The 13,974-nt window shown below is 62.8% G+C and overlaps 2 protein-coding genes across 7 annotated transcripts in view; one reads left to right on the top strand and one right to left on the bottom strand.

Moving 5' to 3' along the window:
• PHRF1 (PHD and ring finger domains 1) overlaps positions 1–9,602 on the top strand; it is a 35,855-nt gene extending 26,253 nt beyond the window's left edge. For 4 of the 6 annotated variants that reach the window (XM_074401891.1, XM_039470687.2, XM_039470686.2 and 1 more), the window contains exons 11-18: positions 1,949–2,133; positions 2,493–2,612; positions 3,309–3,463; positions 4,107–6,722; positions 7,258–7,409; positions 7,564–7,824; positions 8,302–8,430; positions 9,269–9,602. In XM_074401891.1, the coding sequence (XP_074257992.1) occupies positions 1,949–2,133; positions 2,493–2,612; positions 3,309–3,463; positions 4,107–6,722; positions 7,258–7,409; positions 7,564–7,824; positions 8,302–8,430; positions 9,269–9,412 (3,762 nt within the window). In that variant the 3' untranslated portion in view covers positions 9,413–9,602. The remainder of the gene's footprint in view (positions 1–1,948; positions 2,134–2,492; positions 2,613–3,308; positions 3,464–4,106; positions 6,723–7,257; positions 7,410–7,563; positions 7,825–8,301; positions 8,431–9,268) is intronic. The other 2 variants (XM_010331189.3, XM_010331190.3) reach the window with 1 other exon arrangement.
• A 485-nt stretch (positions 9,603–10,087) lies between these two features.
• On the bottom strand, positions 10,088–12,627 carry IRF7 (interferon regulatory factor 7). The gene is made up of 10 exons (XM_039470694.2): positions 12,539–12,627; positions 12,292–12,454; positions 12,006–12,213; positions 11,718–11,776; positions 11,415–11,640; positions 11,196–11,282; positions 11,027–11,107; positions 10,565–10,954; positions 10,359–10,477; positions 10,088–10,285 (listed from the first exon to the last, which is right to left on the bottom strand). Exons 1-10 carry the CDS (start codon positions 12,556–12,558, stop codon positions 10,130–10,132), a joined length of 1,509 nt encoding a protein of 502 aa, XP_039326628.1. The 5' UTR covers positions 12,559–12,627; the 3' UTR covers positions 10,088–10,129.
• Positions 12,628–13,974: the final 1,347 nt, after the last annotated feature.

Below are 13,974 nucleotides of genomic sequence, written 5' to 3'. Positions count from 1 at the left end.
TATATGTTGTGGCTTTTGGTGTCCTGGGCCCTTTTCATCCAGAATCCCCGACCAGGCATTTACCAATATGTGTGTTTAGTTGCTCCTTGATAACTGTCCATGTCTACAGGGTGGAGGGTGATGTGTTGTTCTGTGTGCACGTGCGTGGTGCTCAGCCCAGGACTAAGTCTGTCACCTCATCCACTCACAGACTGCACACTTAACATTTTAATGTATAAAAACCTGAATTGCAGAAATTGTTCAGGTGTTTGCTGAATCTGTTTGGTTTTTTGAGACAGGGTATCACTCCGTGGCCCAGGCTGAAGTGCAGTGGCGTGATCCTGGTTCCCTGCAGCCTCCACCTCCCCAGGCTCAGGTGATCCCCCCACCTCAGCTTCCTGAGTAGCTGGGACTATAGGCGCGCTCCACTGCAGCCAGTTAATTTTTGAATTTTTAGTAGAGACGGGGTTTACCCTCTTGGCCAGGATGGTCCTCAATCTCTTGACCTCATAATCCATTCGCTTCAGCCTCCTAAAGTGCTGGGATTACAGGTGTGAGCACCAAGTCTGCTGCACCTTTATGTGAATTGATACTCAAGATTGTTACTCATTTCCTACTAAGTAAACATAATACACATTTGTGTAAAACCACATCATAGGGGTGTTTTTGGTTGGTTGGTTGTTTTGAGATGGAGTTTCCCTCTTGTTGCCCAGGCTAGAGTGCAATGGCATGATCTTGGCTCACTGCAACCTCCGCCTCCCAGGTTCAAGTGATCCTTTTTTTTGAGATGGAGTCTCGCTCTGTTGCCAGGCTGACGTTTGGTGGTGCAGTCTCGGCTCGCTGCAACCTCCACCTCCTGGGTCCAATTCTCCGCCTCTTGAGTAGCTGGGACTACGGGCACCCACCACCATGCCCAGCTAAGGTTTTAGTAGAGATGGGATTTCACCATGTTGGCCAGGATGGTCTCAATCTCCTGACTTCATGATCCACCTGCCTTGGCCTCCCAAAGTGCTGGGATTACAGGTGTGAGCCACCGTGCCCGGCCTCAGGCAATTCTTTTGCCTCAGCCTCCCGAGTAACTGGGCTTATAGTTATGCGCCACCATGCCTGGCTAATTTTGTATTTTTAGTAGAGATGGGGTTTTGCCATGTTGGCCAGGCTGGTCTTCAACTGGCCTCAAATGATTTGTCTGCCTCGGCCCCCCAGATTATTGGGATTACAGGTGCGAGCCAGCATGCCCGAGTTTTAAGGGGTTTTGCTGTCAGTTATCAGTTGAATTTTTTGTTTCCCTCTTTGTGAGTTTTCACTGAATGTCTGCTTGTGAAGTCGGTCCGCGGTGGGCCTGTGCGGCGTTGGGTCTGCCTGTGGTCACGATGAGTGCGTGCGAAGCCGGTCCGCGGTGGGCCTGTGCGGCGTTGGGTCTGCCTGTGGTCACGATGAGTGCGTGCGAAGCCGGTCCGCGGTGGGCCTGTGCGGCGTTGGGTCTGCCTGTGGTCACGATGAGTGCGTGCGAAGCCGGTCCGCGGTGGGCCTGTGCGGCGTTGGGTCTGCCTGTGGTCACGATGAGTGCGTGCGAAGCCGGTCCGCGGTGGGCCTGTGCGGCGTTGGGTCTGCCTGTGGTCACGATGAGTGCGTGCGAAGCCGGTCCGCGGTGGGCCTGTGCGGCGTTGGGTCTGCCTGTGGTCACGATGAGTGCGTGCGAAGCCGGTCCGCGGTGGGCCTGTGCGGCGTTGGGTCTGCCTGTGGTCACGATGAGTGCGTGCGAAGCCGGTCCGCGGTGGGCGTGTGCGGCGTTGGGTCTGCCTGTGGTGGTCACGATGGGTGTGTGTGAAGCCCGTTGGCTTTGGCTCAGTACTCACCCTCCTTCACGCTTGCTGTAGCTGTTGAAGCCTTGGCGTGGCATTTGTAGAGCGGTTTTAGATGTCCTTCCTGCTTGTCTGTTAATCTTGTTCTTTGTTACTGGATTCAGAGTGAAGTCACCACCACTCGTTCCCGAATCGCGCGGACGCTGGGCCTCGGCAGGCCTGTTCACAGCACCTGCATTCCGTCAGTGTTCAAGCCGGCGGAACCCTCCCTGGGGCTGCTGCGAGCGGACATTGGAGCTGCCTCTCTGTCTCTTTTTGGAGACCCCTATGAGCTGGACCCCTTCGACAGGTGACCGGATTGGGGATGGTCCTGCATGGGCACCCACTCCTCTCCATGGGGGCTGTGGCCACAGGGTTCTGAGGTGCGCGCGGAGGCCTTAGGGTTCGTGTTTTTGAGTGAGGATGGCCGTTCCTCCCATCACACCTGTGTGTATGGGGCCCGAGGTGCACGCGGAGGCCTTAGGGTTCCTGTCTATGAGGGTGGCCGTTCCTTCCGCCGCCACACTCGGTGCAGGTGGGCCGTGTGTCCTGAACCACGTGTGCTGCCATGGCCAGTGCTCGGCCATCCTCCTCAGTGCTGTCTCCCTGGGCTGGGGTTCTGGGAGCTGGGAGTCACCTGTGCCCTTTGGCCTATGTCCTTCCCTCTAGCAGTGAAGAGCTTTCTGCAAACCCCCTTTCCCCGCTGAGTGCCAAGAGACGGGCGCTGTCCCGGTCAGCCCTGCAGTCCCACCAGCCTGTGGCCAGGCCTGTCTCCGTGGGGCTTTCCAGGTGTGTGAGGGCAGAGGCTTCTGGGGAGGTGGGGGTGGCAGTGGGGCTGCAGCTGGGGGCTCCAGGGTGTGGCCATGACAGTCTGGGTCTCCGTGGTCCTGGGTGGCCTCAGCACCTCCCCTCAGCCGTCACACTCGTCAGGGAGCTCTAGCCTAAGGCAGTGCCCAGCGCATCCTGCATGGAGGCCACGGCCTGCCCGCGAGCATGGACTGGGGTTGCTGCAGCTCCGAGAGATGGCCCCTCTGCCCCCACCCCGGCCTGAGAGCCACCAGCACAGGGACCCCGCCTCACGCAGGAGCAGGGGCCCTGGTAAGGCTGTCAACAGAGGTCACCTCTTGGCCAGTTCTGTTTTGGCACAAGAAAAAAATTAACCCAAACCAACAAAACAGGTAAAGATGCTTGTCTGCCCTCTCCCACCTGGTGGTGGGGTGTGGCCAAGGCATCCGAGGTGACTTCTCCCAGAAACACCTGGTTTCCCTGGAGACAGGGCTGAGAGGTGGGGCTTCCTCCTTCCCCCTGGGAGGTCTGTGGGGGCACCTCTTCTCAAAACAGCATCTGGAGCAGGACTGTGGGAGAGGCACAGGCCTGGTCCAGCCCCACCCTCTCCGACTCCCGCCTGCAGCAGTACTCTGCCTGGGTACCAGCCCATGGGCCGTGAGAGGTAGTTATGGCAGGGCTTCGGGTCTGTGCCCACAGGAGGCATCTCCCTGCGGCGGTGCCAGAGCCAGACGTGGAGGAGGAGCCAGTGCCCGACCTGCTGGGCAGCATCCTGTCGGGCCAGAGTCTCCTGATGCTGGGCAGCAGTGACGTCATCATCCACCGTGACGGCTCCCTCAGTGCCAAGAGGGCAGGTGAGCGCCTCCCCCAACACGGCCGCCCACTTCCTCCTGACATGGCTGCCCACCTGACCCCAGTGCTCACCCCAACACGGTCATGTGCCTCCCCTTGCACAGCTAGCTGCCTCTCTCTGGGCTTCTGGTCCTCAGCCTGCTCCCAAGGACTCAGCCCGTGTCTCAGTGACAGCAAATGTAACTGAAGTGGGGGAACCATTGCTCAGCCATTTTTCTCCATTTATTTCCCTTGAGCAGTTTCCCAATTAGCCCCGACTTCTTACTGAGCCCCACAGCTGCAGGGTATGGCCCCTAGTACCTGGGTAATATCATTTCGTATCGGGGGTACTGCCCGCCCCTGGTGAATATGTCTTAATGGGGTGCTGCCTTGCCCCTGGTGAATACCGTGTCCTAACGGGGCACCGCCCCGCCCCTGGTGAATACCGTGTCCTAACGGCCTCGGGCACTGCACGTTGTCATCCACAGTGTGGCTGTTGAAGCAGCTCTTTCTCCAGGTGTGGAAAGGCGAGGTGTCCACCTCAAAAGGCAGATGGGAGTTTAAAGCGCACGACCTTGCGGAAAACCAGTTGTGATAAAAGTTAAACCACTAGCATTTACGAAGAGCAGGTGGGAAACGATCGCCATTAATTTCTTTGTTTTTTAGCTCCAGTTTCTTTTCAGCGAAATTCAGGTGGTCTGTCCACAGGGGAAGAAGGGTCCAAGGACTGCCTGCAGCCCAGAGCTTTGCCCTCAGGGAGCCAGGCTCAAGGCCCCTCGGGAAGTAGGCCACAGGGCACGGGGCTCAGCTGTCAAGGCACCCCCGCCCGCACGTCGGGCGCGCCTGTGAGGCTGGACTTCTCTGCAACCCCTGGGCCGGTTCAGGCTCGGAACTGGTCCAATGGGAGCGCGCCTGGCGTGAGACACAGTCACAGCCCCCGGTTCGGCGGCACCAGCAGGCACGCTTTGCCTCTTGCTTCTGCCGCGTCCAAGATCTCCAGCAGAGATTCAAACCCCCCATCTCGCAGTGCGGTGCCAGGGCCTCCCCTGAAACCACCTCCCAGAAGAGTGGACATCTCCGAGCTACCCAGGATACCAAAGATCAGCAGACAGGCCACGGCCCCGGCCCCCGGGCAGAGCATCGAGATCCCCAGCGCATGTATCAGCCGGCTGACTGGCAGGGAGGGCACCGGGCAGCCGGAGCGAGGTGCGCGGGCAGAGAGCGAGGCCAGCAGCAGGGTCCCGCGGGAGCCTGGCACGCACACAGGCAGCTCCCGGCCTCCAGCCCCCAGCTCCCATGGCAGTTTGGCCCCGCTGGGATCCTCAAGAGGGAAAGGGGTTGGGTCGACCTTTGAGAGCTTCCGGATCAATATTCCGGGAAACACGGCGCATTCCAGCCGACTCTCCAGCCCTGGCTTCTGTAACACGTTCCGGCCCGTGGACAATAAGGAGCAGAGGAAGGAGAACCCCTCGCCCCTCTTCTCCATCAAGAAGACAAAGCAGCTGCGGAGCGAGGTCTACGACCCCTCGGACCCCACCGGCTCTGACTCCAGCGCCCCCAGCAGCAGCCCCGAGAGGTCTGGCCCTGGCCTCCTGCCCTCTGAGATCACGAGAACCATCTCCATCAACAGTCCGAAGGTCCAGACGGTTCAGGCTGTGCGCTGCGTCACCTCCTACACGGTGGAGAGCGTCTTCGGGATGGAGCCCGAGCCCCCCCTTGGGCCATCCTCCACCGTGTCCAAGCTCCGGGGCGTGGTGGCTGCCGAGCGGACCTCTGACACAGAGCGAGAGGGGCCGGGCACAGAGGAGCCCGTGGAAAGGCAGGGCCTGGCTGCCCGGGCGCGGAGGCTGTCCCCCCCAGAGCCCTGGGAGGACGACGATGGGGCGTCTTGCAGCACCTTCTTCGGCTCTGAGGAGCGGACGGTGACCTGTGTGACAGTCCTGGAGCCGGAAGCCCCGCCCAGCCCGGACGTGCCGCAGGCAGCCACCCACCGGGTCGTGGAGCTCAGGCCACCTTCCCGGTCCCGCTCCACGTCCAGCTCCCGAAGCAGGAAGAAGGCCAAGAGGAAGAGAGCATCCAGGGAGCACCGGCGGACACGCTCCAGGACACGCTCCGGATCCAGGGACAGGAGCTCGAGGTCAGGGTCCCCATCGGTGGGCGAGGAGCGCCTGAGGAGGCAGCGGTCCAAGGCCAAGAGCCGGCGGTCCTCCAGCGACCGCTCCAGCAGCCGAGAGCGAGCCAAGAGGAAGAAAGCCAAGGACAGGAGCCGGGAGCACAGGCGGGGCCCCTGGGGCCGCAGCCGGAGGACGTCACGGTCCCGCTCGGGGAGCCCGGGCAGCTCTTCCTACGAGCACTGTGAGAGCAGGAAGAGGAAGAAGCGGAGATCAGGGTCCAGACCTCGGGGAAGGGAGTGCTCCCCGCCCAGCAGCCTGGAGAGGGTCCGCAGGCACAAGCACCAGCGGGAGCGCAGCCGCGAGCGGCTGGACCGGAAGGAGACTGCGGCGCGGCCCCGAGACAGGAGGAAGCGCAGGTCCCAGTCGCCAAGCTCAGAGCACAGGGCGCGGGAGCACAGGCGGCCACGGTCCCGCGAGAAGCCGCCCCGCAGCCGCTCCCGGTCCCCAGACAGGAAGGGAGCCGTGAGGGAGGCGTCCCCAGCACCCCTTCCACAGGGGGAGCCGGTGCGGGAAGACCTCCCAACCAGGTCGCCAGCCTTGGTGGAAACTCCTATCTCACCGGAGGTGGCTGTGGCCGACCAGGTCCCCCTGCAGGCCCCACCTGTCCTGGAGGTGGTGGCCGAGTGCGCGCCTGACGATCTGGATTATGGCGACTCTGTGGAGGCGGGACACGTCTTTGACGATTTCTCAGATGAAGCTGTTTTCATGCAGCTCGATGACATGAGCTCACCACCTTCTCCCGAAAGCACAGACTCTTCCCCGGAGCGTGACCTCCCACCGAAGCCTGCGTTGCCTGCAGCCAGCCTGGCCGCCATCCAGAGGGAGGTGTCCCTGATGCACGATGAAGACGCTTCACAGCCCCCACCCCTGGCAGAGGACCCCCAGGAGCTGCACGTGGCTGAGAAGACTGAGGCTCCCAGTTCCCTGGGTGTGGCGCCCGTGGGGAAGGAGGACGGCCCTACCATGAGCGGGACGGTGCAGGAGGCGGCCGGGCCTGAGGAGGTGGTTTCGCAGACGCCCCTGCTGCGGACCAGAGCCCTGGTGAAGCGGGTCACCTGGAACCTGCAGGAGTCGGAGAACAGTGCCCCTGTCGAGGACAGAGCCCCCCGTGAGTAGGGCCCCGGACGCCACTGACGACAGAGCCCCCAGAGAATAGGGCCCTGAACCTCATTGAGGACAGGCCCCCAGTGAGTAGGGTTAGGATCCCGGCCCCTGTCCAGGATAGGCTCCCCCAGTCAGTAGGTTGTAGGGTCCTGGCCCCCATCCAGGACAGAGCCCCCGGAGAACAGGGTGTAGGGGCCCGGCCCCTGTCCAGGATAGGCCCCTAGTGACTCCGACCCCTGTAGAGGACAGGGTCCCTGGGTGGATAGGGCTCTGATCGCCACAAGGGAGCTTCTGAGGCTAGGGAAGAGTGGGATAGTGGGGGCGGGGTCTCCCTGCAGGTGGGGCGAGCAGGTCATGGTAGAGAGGGTCAGTGGCTAGGAGCTGGCGTACGTCTCCCCTCCCCTGGCTGCTGGGGGTGGATCTGAGGGCTCCTCTGTGGTCTTTGTTCCTGGTGCTTTTCTGAATTTTTCCAGCTGTGAGCAGCATTCTGGGCATGGGTGGGCACAAAGCACCCACCTCCCTGTCTGTCGGGCCCCCAGGGGCACCACTTCACAGGCCACAGAAGCCCCGAGAAGGAGCCTGGGATGTGGAGGACGTGGCCCCCATAGGGGTCAGGCAGGTGTTCTCTGAGCCACCCCCTCCTGGTCATGTGCTTCCGGAGCCTGGGTTTCCAGACACAGACCCCTCTCAGGTGGGTGCCTGGGCTGGAGGGTTGTGGGCTGTGGGCAGTAGCCTGGCACCCATGCCACACACACTACACCAGGCTGGAGCTGAGGCCTCATGGCTCCTGGGCACAGGGCTGCCAGTTGTAAGGCCCTGTGCTCAGTGGGGCATGTCCTTCCCAGGTTTACAGCCCCAGCCTGCCTCCGACCCTGGCCCAGTCCTCAAGCATCCCACCCTGTGCGCTGGTCAGCCAGCCCACAGTCCAGTTCATCCTGCAGGGGAGCCTGCCCCTGGTGGGCTGTGGGGCAGCACAGACCCTGGCCCCAGTGCCCACTGCCCTGACCCCAGCCTCAGAGCCAGGCGGTCAAGCCACTGCAGCCAGCAACTCAGAGGAGAAGGCCCCCACTCCTAGGCCAGCTGCAGAGAAAACCAAGAAGGAGGAGGTGAGTCCTGCCTCTTCCCCTTCCCCCATGTTCCCGTCTTGTTTTGAAACTAAAGTTGTTGGCCGGGCCTGGTGACTCCAGCCTGTAATCCCAGCGCTTTGGGAGGCTCAGGCGGGCAGATCACCGGAGGTGAGGCGTTGGAGACCAGCTTAACTAACATAGAGAACCCCATGTCTACTAAAAAATAATACAAAAGTTAGCCAGGCGTGTTGGCGGGTACCTGTGATCCCAGCTGCTCAGGAGGCTGAGGCAGGAGAATCACTTGCACCCAGGAAGTGGAGGTTGCAGTGAGACGTTTGCGCCACTGCACTCCAGCCTGGGCGACCGCATGACTCCATCTCAAAAAAAAAGTTGAGGGGCAGAAGTTGGTCCTTGTGCCTCTGAACTGCAAGGGTGTCCAGAACCACAGTGCCTGTGGCCAGAGGGTCTCCTGGCCCCTGCCCAGCCATGTCCAGCATGACTGCGTGCCCCCTCTAGTACATGAAGAAGCTGCAGGTGCAGGAGCGCGCAGTGGAGGAGGTGAAGCTGGCCATCAAGCCCTTCTACCAGAAGAGGGAGGTCACCAAGGAGGAGTACAAGGACATCCTGCGCAAGGCTGTGCAGAAGGTGGGCCGTGCACGCGTGCGCCTGGGGGAGCTCTGGGTCCCGGGCAGGTCGGTGCTGTCTCATTGACACGGACTTTGGGGTGAAACCGTGAGTGCGGGTCTGAGGTCAGCCAACCAGGTCAGGGGTCTGCGTTGCCACAGCCTGGCTGCAGGCCTGGGGCTGCCCCGGCAGATGCTCAGGGAAGAGGTGCTTCGGTGCCTGCAAGGCACATGCAGCTATGCTCTAAGATACTTAAAACTGCCTAAGGCCGGGCGTGGTGGCTCACTCCTGTCCTCCCAGCACTTGGGGAGGCCGAGGTGGGCAGATCACCTGAGGTCAGGAGTTTAAGTCTGGCCAATATGGTGAAATCCTGTTTCTATTAAAAATAAAAAAAAAATTAGCTGGGTGTGGTGGCACATGCCTGTAATCCCAGCTACTCGGAAGGTTGAGGCAGGAGAATTGCCTGAACCCAGGAGGCGGAGGTTGCGGTGAGCCGAGATCACGCCGTTGCACTCCAGCCTGGGTAACAAGAGCGAAACTCTGTCTCAAAAAAAAAAAAAAAAAGTTGCCCAGCCCACCTTCAGCTTACAGATAGGAAAACAAGACTCCCAGAGGTGAGTGGGTACCTGGTGATCTGTCTCATGCTTCCCCCGACACTGCGGGACCCTCCGTGGCCCTGTGATGTGGCAGAGCAAGCAGGATGGGGCTCTCACGTGAGTGGGGCAGCCCCTGCTGCCATCTGTATTCGTGCCAGCACCCAGGGCCTGCTCCTGGTGCAGGGCAGGTGAGGTACCCCGGCTGTGGCCCAGAACCTCTGGATGGGAGAGGACGATGGGTGACGGGCCCTCTCTCTCTCCAGATCTGCCACAGCAAGAGTGGGGAGATCAACCCCGTGAAGGTGGCCAACCTGGTGAAGGCTTACGTGGACAAGTACCGGCACATGCGCAGGCACAAGAAGGCAGAGTCCGGCGAGGAGCCGCCCAGCCAGGGCGCCGAGGGCTGAGGCCGTGCCCCGGAGCTCTGTTGGCAGTGGCAGAAGACTGGGGACACCAGCGCGCTTGCCCTCGCGTTCCCGCGGTGACACCTGGTCCGCACGCCTGTCTCGCTCACGGTTGAAAACTGGACTCTTTTGTATGTATATTATAGATACACTGTTTCCATTCTAATTTATCAAAAATGGAGTATCTTTAGAAGTTTCTTGATTGACTTAATACTTAGAAGGTAAAGCACTTGGTGACTGGGAGAGGCTGCGGCTGGGGTGGGGGCGTCCATGATAAATCTCTAGGTGGCCTCCCGCCGGCAGCTGCGTGTGCACCTGTCTCTGGGTTAGGAAGGTCTTTACTTTCTGTCTCCAGCTACGTTGTGCTCCTGTCAATAGTTGCTCTAGTTTGCACTCGGCACAGCTGCCTCCCAGAGGCCCGGGGCACCACTGGCAGCCCTGAGGCCTGGCGACGGGAGTCGGGCATGGGAGGTGCTGCCCCTCCCCTCTGCACAGCTGGCGGGGGCCACCTGCCTCTCAAGGGCCTTCAGTTCTTTGAGTCAGTTATTGCCTGTAATGTGTGTGGTGAAGACAGAAGTGAGTTGGTGTGCAGGGAGGCTGCGGAGGTGCCACCCTCCCTGGGCCCCACCCATGTCCAGCCTGGACCTGATTTCCCGCCAGCCAAGACGCCAGAGCATGTTCTGGGGCTATTTTTATTAGACTGGGTGGCCACGGCCAGCTCTAGGCGGGCTGCTCCAGCTCCATGAGGAAGCCCTCGATGACATCGTAGAGGCTGTTGGCGCTGGACAGGCAAAGGCTGAGGCTGCTGCTGTCCAGGGAAGACACCCCCTCGCGCTGCGTGCCCTCCAGGTACATTCGGCACAGCCAGGGCTCCAGCTGCCAGAGGGCATCAGGCGTCTGTCAGTGGGCCTGGACACGTGGCCGCCCCTCCCCGAGGCTCTGGTCTCACCTTCACCAGGACCAGGCTCTTCTCCTTGGGTCTTCCGGCTGACAAGTCCTGGCCAAAGCCCAGGTAGATGGTGCAGCGTGGGGAGCTGCAGCGGCGCCGTGCCCGGAACTCCACCAGCTCTGCAGAAGGAGGCTCTGCTGAGCACCCGGAGGCAGGTGCTCCCCAGGACCCCTGGAGACAGCACCCCAGGCAGGGGCCCCACTGACCTTGGAAGAAGACTCTGAAGTCGAAGATGGGGGTGTCGAAGTTGCGAGGCAGCAGACAGGCTGGGGTGGAGGGGCTGGCCGAGCCTGGGGGGCCGCCCACCTCCCAGTACACCTTGCACTTGCCCATGCGCCGGGCCCACAACTGCGGCCCCCGAAGCTCCAGCTGCAGCCCGGGGGCCACGTGCCGCAGCAGCTCCTCTGTGTAGCGCAGCTGCTTCTGGTCCGGAAGCTCGGCAGGGCTGGGGAATGCCACTGGCTGGGGGTCTGTGGCCCAGATGGCTGGGCCCGGGGGGCCGTACAGGAACACACAGCTCGGGCGCCCCACCACCTGCTGCAGCACCATGCGGCCCTTGTAGGTGATGGTCACATCCAGCACCCCTGGGCTGGGCTCTGCATGGAGACCAAGCTGTGAGCAGTGGGCGTGGGTGGGGACAGGCTGCTCCCTTCCTAGGGTGCACTCACCTCCCATCACAGTGCAGGCACCTGGGGAGTGGGCCACGTATGGCTCTGCCTGGGGCAGGGGCTCTGGGGCTGTGGTCTCGCCTGTAGTATCCAGAAGGAAATCTTATGCTGGCACCTCATCCCCACCCCCTCCCTGTGCCCCAGGCCCCCCAACCCCTACGCCTCTCACCTGCAGTTAGGGCTGGGGGCTGGGGGCTGGGGCCTGGGGTCGCCTCTGCTGCCCACTTGAACAGCTCCCCAGCAGGGAGCCCTGGGTCTGAGGAGGAAGGCAGGCAGTGGGAACGGGGGTCCCCTCCTGTTCAGCTCCCCGCTCCCCACTCCCCCTTCTCCAGCGTCTGTCCAGGGACACTGGTCCCTCCCGTTCTCCCTGGGGCTCCACTGCTCACACCTCCAGCACAGCCCCCAGTCTGGGAAAGCTCGTTCAGTCCCTCTCCAGGAGCCTCAGCTGGGACTGGATCTGCCCCCCATGACGCTGTCAGCAGATGGCCCCCCAGGCAGCTCTGCCACACTGCCTGAAGCAGGAGGTCCTGCTGGTCTCCCGCTGGGGCAGGGAGGAGGCTTGGGGCTTGGAGTTCAGCATCTCCTTGTGCTAGGAATGGCCCTGGGGGCCCAGCCTGCAGAGAAAAGTCAGGCTCAGCATTGCGCAGCTCCCTGGCCTGGCGGGAGGAGAGGCAGGCAGAGAGGAGACTACCTGGGACGGTGGGGTGGCCATGGGGGCCTCTGCCTGCGTCCGGTCAGTGCCTGGGCCTTCTGAGGGAGGAAGGGGCAGGGGTTAGGCCCCGAGACCAGAGAGACAGCCACAGCCCGGAGCAGCCCCACCAGCTTCCCGGCTGTGAACCCTTAGGGCTGCGGCCTGAGGAGGTGGGGCTCCCCCTGTCCTGGGGCTGCTGGCAGCCTCTCCCAGAGCAGCTTCTAAAACTACACATCTGACCGGGAATGTGCCCCTTCCCTACTTGGGATGAATGCCAGCGTCGCTCACCTCGGCAGCCCAGGTCCTGGCTGAGGGTGTACACCTTGTGGGGGTCCGCGGGGTCCCCCGAGTTGTCTTGCAGCATCACAAAGCGACGCGTGCTGTGCAGGGCGCAGCGGAAGTTGGTTTTCCAGCCGGCGCGTTCCGCAGCCTCGCAGGGCGGCTGGTCACCTCCGCTGCTGCCAGGGGGCCACCTGCCGCGGGCCACGGCCCAGGCCTGGAGAGGGGACAGAGGACGTGGGCGCGGCCCGCGGGTGCGCCCTCCCATCCGGGGCGGGTCGGGGCGGGGTCCCACCTTGAAGATGCGCGCGTCCGCCTCGCTCAGGTCCTTGCGCCCGAAGTGCTTCCAGGGCACGCGGAAGCGCGTGCGGGCCTCATCCAGCCACCGCAGCCCCTCGTAGCGGCCGCTGCTGACCTCCCCAAGGAGCCACTCTCCGAACAGCACGCGTGGGGCCGCCCTGTGGGTGCCGGGCCGCGGGGAGTCAGGGCGGGCAGCGGGGCGCTCCGGGCGGGCGCCTGGAGAGGGCGGGCGGGGCTCTCACCTCTCCGAAGCCCAGGCCATCGCTCCCTCTGCGGGCGGCTAGACGGCGGTCAGGTGTTAAACCGGAGGATGACGCTCCAGTCGCTGTAGAAGCCAGGCCGCGTGGCCCAGTGTCACGGGGGCTGGGGTCACAGGTGTGGACCGAGGGCTTTTGTGGCTCTCCTGGCAGAAGGGCTGCAGGTGTGACTGCAGGTGTGGCCAGCGCGCACACGAAGTCGCAGGCGAGGGACCAGCGTCCAGGCCAGGCCGGTAGGTGCAGGCCGGACCCTGCGGGGCGGGCCAGGCTCTGGGAAAGCGAAACCTAGACGGCGGGCGGCGCTTTCCCTCCCCCGCGACCCCACCGCGTCCCGCTCTCCACTCCGCGGAACCCCGCCTCCGAGTCTCTCCCCGCCAGACCCTCGTCCCTCGGGCTCCCCCCCGCCCTGGGCCCTCTCCCTCGGGGGTCGCGCGGCCCCCGCGGAGGCTGCTGCTCCCGGGTCTGCGCCGCGTGGGACCGGGGTCCCGAGTACCTGGTGCCGGAGCCGCTGGGACGGGAAGTTTCTTGTCGCGGGGAAGCCAGGGGCCGGCGTTTTTATGGGGGCCGGGTCGGGCCGGGGGCGGGGCCCGAGAGGCTGCAGGTGCTGCCGAAGAGGTCACGTGGCCAGGCGGGTGTTTCCGGGAAAAGCGCGCGCGGCCTGTTTCTGCTTTCGGAGGCGGCAGGCTGAGCCTCGCCCCGCGCAGCGCGGAGGAGGGAGCGCGCAGGCTGGCAGCGGTGGCTCTCCCTGCCCGCCTAGCCCAGCCCTGCAGGGTCCGGCGGCTCCTCCTCTGGGAAGTACACCCTACGCGCCGGGGAGGTGGGGGTGGAGGACACAGTGGGATAAGCTGGGGACCCCACGTATAAGGGAAACGTGACCCCAGGCAAAAGCGAGTCCTTTTTGCGCTTTGAGAAGTGGGTAATGGGTGGGGCCAGGCACCGTGTCTCATGCCTGTAATCCCAGCACCTTGGGAGGCCAGGGTCACCCAGTCACTTGAGGTTAGGAGTTTGAGACCAGCCTGGCCAACGCAGCGAAACCCAGTCTCTACTAAAACTACAAAAACTAGCCGGGCGTGGTGGCACGGGCCTGTAGTCCCAACCTCTTGGGAATCACTTGGGCCTAGGAAGTCGAGGCTGCAGTGAGCCCAGAACCAGGGACTGCACTCCAGCCCCAGCGACCAAGCGAGACCGAGTCTCAAAAGGGAAGTGGGTAATGGAGGTGGATGTGCCTCGAAAGAGGGGCAGTGTCGCGATTTTTGAGTTCCTTTTTCTGTTTTGTTTTGAGACGGCTCTGCAGGGTCCAGCCTCCTCCTCCTCTGAGCGCTCCTGTCTGAGCCTCCTGACAGCCTGGACCACATGCTCGAGCCTCTCTGCCCAGCTAGTTTTTGTATTTGGTAGAGACGGGTTTTCACCATGTTGGCCAG

The sequence above is a fragment of the Saimiri boliviensis genome, chromosome 6, assembly GCF_048565385.1.
Source record: "Saimiri boliviensis isolate mSaiBol1 chromosome 6, mSaiBol1.pri, whole genome shotgun sequence".
NCBI lineage: Eukaryota > Metazoa > Chordata > Mammalia > Primates > Cebidae > Saimiri > Saimiri boliviensis.
Note: the sequence above shows the minus strand (reverse complement) of the source record. Positions and strands in the feature narration are given on the sequence as shown.